The sequence below is a fragment of the Callorhinchus milii genome, unplaced genomic scaffold (genome assembly GCF_018977255.1).
Source record: "Callorhinchus milii isolate IMCB2004 unplaced genomic scaffold, IMCB_Cmil_1.0 Scaffold657, whole genome shotgun sequence".
NCBI classification, from domain to species: Eukaryota; Metazoa; Chordata; class Chondrichthyes; order Chimaeriformes; family Callorhinchidae; genus Callorhinchus; species Callorhinchus milii.
The window spans coordinates 1-7,005 of NW_024705398.1; the positions used below are offsets into that span (position 1 = coordinate 1).

At 40.1% G+C, this 7,005-nt stretch overlaps 1 protein-coding gene across 1 annotated transcript; it reads left to right on the forward strand.

Annotated features, from left to right (window-relative positions):
- Positions 1 to 246: 246 nt before the first annotated feature.
- On the forward strand, positions 247 to 6,788 carry LOC103182706 (leucine-rich repeat, immunoglobulin-like domain and transmembrane domain-containing protein 1). The gene is given in 8 exon segments (XM_042346357.1): positions 247 to 368; positions 1,746 to 1,903; positions 1,906 to 2,217; positions 2,806 to 3,111; positions 5,719 to 6,680; positions 6,683 to 6,710; positions 6,713 to 6,742; positions 6,745 to 6,788. Coding segments are annotated over 8 exon segments (1,962 nt in total).
- The last annotated feature ends 217 nt before the right edge of the window (positions 6,789 to 7,005 follow it).

Here is a 7,005-nt window from a genome sequence, read left to right on the forward strand (position 1 = left end):
AGTATATTGCTCCGGCTGTATATAGGGTAAGTGCCATTCATTCCTCATGATTCCAGGAAGCAATAAGCACCTAAGTGAAAATAACTAAAGTCCCCATCATTAATCCTTTTCTATCCTTTTTATTTGGGATTCATTCTGTAGCAGCTGATCTCTGTGGGATTTTCAGCTATGAAGAGAGAGATGCTGCTGATGCAGTACTGAATAGAACAGACCTTCAGATCTCCAGTACAATAGTCAGCAAAGAAAATGTTGCTCAATATTTATTTATTTTGCTTCTTGTTCTTTGGATATTTGATTGTAGCATTCTGCCAATGTCCTTCACAGTGCAGCTGTACCTTTCGCAATCGTAGTGATGGCCTCAAGACAAGGTACCATGACAATGTCTATTTTATTTGAGATGAACAAGGAGAAAACACTTTCTCTTCTTATCTCCCTTGAAAATTTTAATTGTGATAAGATAGGAATTCCTATTTGTGATTACATAAGTTTAATTGCAAAGAGATTTGTCATTTTATTCCACTCTAAGGACACAATTTGACTATTTGATGTCGATCATATGTTTATTTTGTGTTGTAATGGAGATTATGATACAATTCTCATACATTTTCACTGCAGATATGATTCTTAGATAGAGCAATATTTTGACTTACAACAACTATATTACTTTTTTTGTTTGAAGGTGGATTTCTACTAAAATAATAGTAAATATTGAAATACTGCAAGTAACTGTCTAAATTTTAAATATAATGCTAGGTTATATTAAAGCGCATACAATAAAAGAGCATTTGTTCCCTTGATGCCATTATCCTTTAGTATCTACTTAATGATGAGTAAAGGTTTTTTCCATCCTTTTCTGCAGATTCCCTTTATTCTTTTTTAAGACACTTGCATTTAGATGCCAATGTCTTTGTGTATTACTGATGAGTATGGACAGTGTACTCGATAATAATGTTTTAAGCATGAAATCTATGTTGAAGTGTTGTGTCTAATCTCTATGCCGTACTATACTTAAAGGAAATTAGTAAAAGTATCTCACTTACGTGAGAAGATTTACATAGTGTTTTCTGGATTGAATGGTGACAAATTGTACCATACTGTTTTACACATTTTTTTTTGTAAGTTTAAATTGCCTACTGCTCATTACCCTCCCCTCCTTGAATAAGATAAGTATTAATATCAATTTTCCATCTGCAACTTTTTGTTATAGCACTCCAGCCAGTGGTACATCCAAATTCAATAACAACATTTTTCTTCTATAAATTAAGTTAAAAGTAGATAAGTGTTTTTTTCCCTCATCATGGCTCATTGATGAAAGCATAGAGTGCCATAATAATGAATTATACAAACTAGAAAGGTCTCAACTTTAGTCTTTCTTTGGTGCTGAGTTAGCTTAGCCCAACTGGAGCAGGACTTCAATTGGCCTTAGGGTCCAAAGACGAGAGGCGATTGCTATCCAGTGTGCCATGCTGGAAAGTGTGTGTATTAACATCAAAACACAAGATCAGGCTCAGCTATGGTGCTTCCACAGTTCAATAGCTTGCTGATATTCTCAGTGTAGGCTCACATGTAAAGAAAAGCCACAGAAAACCATCATTCCCCAACTCAGGTGAAAAAGTGGGAGCAAATTAGAAGAGAAACAATAATCATTAGACAAATTACTATTTTGTTATCTCCAATGTAGAACATTGTTTATTCTGTAGCTTGATGTGAATAACTGAACAAAGTTGTATTCTGTTTGATTCCAGAACTGTTCTGTGTAACAACCCAGAAATGACATCGATACCGAACAACATCCCGACTGAAACATTAAAGCTGGTGATTGAAAAGACACCCATCAGGCGAGTTTCAACCCAAGCGTTTTCCTCGCTCTCCAGTTTGGAGTATCTTTGGTTGTCTTGTAACTCCATAGCAATTTCAATGGGCAGAGTTTGCAGGATATGGTGACTTTACGAGAGCTCCGGCTGGATGGCAATGCCCTCTCATCCTTCCCGTGGGAAGCACTCTCCTACATTCCACAACTTCGGCTGCTTGATTTGCATGGTAACAGACTCCGTTCATTCCCCATCCAGGCAATTGCTCACATCAGAAACATCACCTACCTGGATTTATCAAGTAACAGGCTGACCACAATCTCATCAGAGACGATTTTAACATGGCTGAGTCCTCCGTTACTAGCCAATCCAAATTCACCAACTGACAATTCCAAACTTATCATTGGTAAGTATCGCCAGTGCAGACTTGCTGAGTCAAATAACCTGTTTCAGTGCTATGGACTATGGAGCATGCTGAATCTATCTTGTCTGTGCTTTATTGGTGTTATAATGGTGTAACCCCCTCCATGTTTAAGAGTCTCCTAACCATGTTGCTGCGAGATCCCCATATATATGAGCACTCTCTCCCAGAAGGATGCAGCCCTGAATCCCTAACAGTTTACGCATTCAGGTTGTCAAGAGCCTAGGGTTGGGGACTCGAGTTTGTACAATGGTGGTACTGCTAGAATTTAACTACCTAAAACCACATTGTTTTTTTTAACATTGACAAGCTTCCTGCTTCTTGTCCAGAGAGGACCTCCCTATCCATTGAAGCTTTGGTTTACAGAGTTAACATAAACTGAAGGGAAAAAATTGTCTCAATCTGATTCCCAGGTATCTGACCTCGGAGATAATCCAATGGAGATCTCAATTACCTCCCCTTAGTGTGGGAAAAAATCTCTGCTGTATGTATTCAAAATTCAGCTAAAATATAATTGTTTATATTCAAGAATTGTCGGCAATCCAGTATTTTCAAATGCTCTTTCGCCTACAGGCCTACAAGACAATCCTTGGCAATGTGACTGCAGACTCTCAGAGCTGGTGCATTTTTCTAAAATCTACAACCCATCTGTAGCATTCATCGATTCTCGATTGGTATGTTCAGGGCCAGAAAACCTCTCGGGATCTCTCTTTAGTGATACGAAGCTGAGAAAGTGCCAGAGTCCAGTTGTTCACACCTTCAAAGCTAAGATGATCACAACTGTGGGGAGCACCGTGTCACTTCGGTGTGAAACAAAGGGTAACCCCATTCCTGAACTCAGCTGGAGCAGACAAAATGGGGGCCAGCTGAATGGAACAGGTGGGTATCTGATGGAAAGATTTTGTTTTGAAATTCAGCTGAAAGAACTCCCTGATGGCTCAAAACGTATATTCAGTGAGAAACTGAGCTGTACAAACCAGGAAGATTGCAGATTCAATGAATGGTCATAAAATAAATAATGGTCAAAAGAGATTATTAAAATAGTTGAACCAAAATGTTAGCTTGTGTCTGAAAATCAATCTGGTGAATTGTCACTCAACAAATTTGTATTGACGGACATGAATCTCAGTGAATTATTGCATTCTGCAATGGAGTATCTTGGCCATTGATTTCATCTACAACAAAAATGAAACTGCCCACCAATTTCACAGTAAATGTCATTTTTTTTTAAAAAAGGACACATCAGCGTGATTGAAAAAGCAATTTTCTAATTTAGGGTTCAAGTGTTGATTTTAAACCACTAAAGGTTTGCTTTCACATCTTTGGAACCCTTGAGATGAACACCTTGCAGTAATTCCCGGTATCCATAGATACACACATCAGGTTTATAAATTCCAGCTAGTTCCAGCTGTGCATTTTAAAGTTGCACTGCTATCTGTTGCTGAGTGAACTAATGTTAATTTGTACTATTTCTAAATAGAATATTTAATCTATGTTTATATATTTCAATATATTTTAGTATTAACCCAAATAACATGGTAAAGGATCATACGTTGGTAAGAATACAATTCTAAATAAGGCCTTCCGAAAATATTGTAGGACCAAAGCACAAATAAAATGGGTTTAAACATCACATGCAAAATATTCTAGAATCCATGACTGTCAGCAGCCACGTTAAGGAGCGTAAAAAGGCAGAATTACAAGTCATTGAGATCTGAAACATTGAAGTCAATCAGTGAAATTTACTAACCCTTGTTAAACTCCTCTAAAGTGACACTTAACCCAAATTTATATAGGGTAGAGTGACAGAGGTGTTAAAAAGTCAGGTCTGACCTGATGTTAGTGATTTTAGTCAGAGCATAAATAAGTATTCAGTTATCATGTTTTCTTGGATTCTTTTCCTTCTTGACTAAGGTATGAAACTAAAACGTATTTAAAGTTTGTGCTGAAGAGCCCAGGCATGCTTTGGCTTAGCAAACAACCAGCTGAACAAAAGTTGCTGAGGTACACAAAAATAAGCATTCAAATCTGCCAGAGACAGAAAGTCTGCAACAAAGAAGGCAAAGGGAATCTGTCCCCGCTATGTCTGCCTTTCTCCCTTCACCACCCAGCACAAACAGTGCAGTTGAAAGCTGGGTGATTTAAAGGCTGTCAGTGTACCAGTGTATAATTCTCTTTATAATGATTACCCCACATTTCTGAATCTCACAAATGCAGCAACCCCCTTCACATACTGCACCTACTTTCTTCACAAGTAGCCTGCCCTGTAACTTCACAACAATATCCATGTCTGCACAATAGAGATGGTGCTTCATCTAGGAGCAGTGGCTGTTCAGGTGTTGGGTGCTCCAGAGGTGCAAGAGACCCTTGTATAGGTGTATAACATTTTAAATAGCATTGAAAAAATTAAACACATATCAATGCTTCAGGATGTATCAAGACAGTGGAACAAGAGGAGATAGGTTTTGAGTTGGAAGGGGAATTTCAAGATAGATGCCAGTAATCTGTCCTCACGCAGAGGGTAACGAATGACTGAACCAGATCTCAAGGAAAGTTGGTAAAGGCCAGGACTCTAGACTCATTTTAAACAACAACTTAATACAGTGATGGTGGGGTGATAGGTGGGATGAGATTGGATGGGCTGAAGAACCTTCTTCATCCAGACTCATCTTTAGATCTTGTGAATGTGCATCTTGCCTTCGGCCACTTTTTGCTAAAATGTGCATTCACTCTCTTGCCAGATACTCACCCGCACAAAACTTCATACCCCCATCATACCAGTTCTTACCAGGCTCAACTGGCTCCCAATCACCGAACAGATCTATTTCAAGATCCTCTCACCCGGTTTCAAATCCCTTCAGGCCCTCGCACATCCCTATCTATCTGATGTGCTTGCCCCCCACTGCACCACCCGCTGCCTCCGCTCGGCTCGCTCCAGTCTCCTGTTTGTCCCTCGTCCCATCCCCTCTACCATCGGTGGCCATCCCTTCAGCCAATATGCCCCAAAAACTTTCTCTGGAATTTTCTCTCTCAATCCCTCCACCTTGCTCCCACCCTCCCCAACATTCAAATCCTGCCTAAGACCATCCTTTTTAATCATGCTTAAGGTGACCTCTTCCCTCCCTCTCCCACTGGCTCCGCCACTGTCAAGCTCTCCAGGGTGCTACCCTGCATGAAGAGTGCATATAAATGCAGGTTGTTGTTGTTGTTAACCAGATACAATTATGTAGCTTGTCATTGAGAATACTGTTAAGTTTCCATTGCTTGCCCAGCTAGGACCACTCTACCAGCTAGGGCTTTGGTTTGCAGACAAAACAGGAGCCCAGCAGGAAGAATTACATGCTCTGCAAAGAGATGTCTTTATTAACACAGGTAGAATTGTAAGGCAGGATGTCCGAATGATTTTGTTTTTATTGAAGCTGTGTGCTGGGAATGCCTTGCTCATGTGCAGTTTAACGGGTTTTGTGTTTATTGTGTGTTTTACAGTGATCCAGGACGATTCTGACCAGGAACTAAGGTGGTCTACACTCAGTCTAGCCTCATCATCTTATGAAGACTCTGGAAAATATGTATGTAGTGCCAGGAATTTGGTAGGGAGTTCAAATGCTTCTGTTTCCCTTCTCGTAATAGATTCTGTCAGTACATCGGTACCGATGACTAGTAGCGTACCCAAACAAATCAAGGCCAGAAAAATGAAAATTCAAAGGGCAGCAGTGCGAAATCGAAAGCTTATGGTCAGATATATAGACACAGGGACATCCACCATGACCCCAACTGGGCACAACCCTTCTGCTTACATTGATGTACAGAGTTATAAAATCACTCGAAATGAGGATTCATCTGGGATTATTGCCCCGAAGGTGAATTCGCTGCCTAATGAATTAATGGAAGATCGAAGAAGTATTGATGACCCCAATAATATGACATCCAACCCAATTTCCACGCAACAGGAGCCAGAACGCATAGTCAGATCTGTTAGGGTGATAGGAGACACTTATCATACTGTTACTTTGGCTTGGAGATCACCAAAGGCTACAAACATCACAACTTTTAGCATCCTTTATGCTATATTTGGGGAAAAAGACATGCGAAGAATCAATGTTGGCCCTGGAAAGACCAAAATAACCATTGATGGCTTAATGCCACAGACCAAATACATCGCCTGTGTTTGCGTCAAAGGATTAATCCCCAAGAAAAAGCAGTGTGTGATCTTTTCTACAGATGAAGCAGCTAATGCCAGTGGGACTCAGAAGCTGATTAATGTGGTGGTTATCACAGTAGCATGTGTGATTGCAGTGCCTCTCACCCTCATCGTCTGCTGTGGGGCTCTGAAGAGGCGTTTCAGGAAGTTTCTGATGAAAGCCCAGAAAGAGGAGTACCAAAATGATTCATATGTTACTTTTGAAAGCCTAGCATCGGGGCCAAAGCCCAATGGCACAGAGGTAGAAGATACCTTGCCAGGCACAACGAGTCCAATAGGCTCTCTCACCACGATCCAGTTCAGATTCTGAAGAACAACCAAAAGCGAACCACAGCAAAATGAATATTTCTGCTGATTGTCTGCTGAACACCTTTTCAAATCAATCAAACCTGTTCTCAAATGTTCAAAAAATATGCATGAAGAGAATGCAGTGTTTCTTCTATGAGAACTGAACATTCAGGTCGGTAAAATCTGACTGGTGCATCACACAGTATCATTGCCACAAACTTGTTTGGAAACTGTTTCAGGCAGCACAGGACCAGCTTTTTGGAGTTTAATGCAAAACTCAGTAA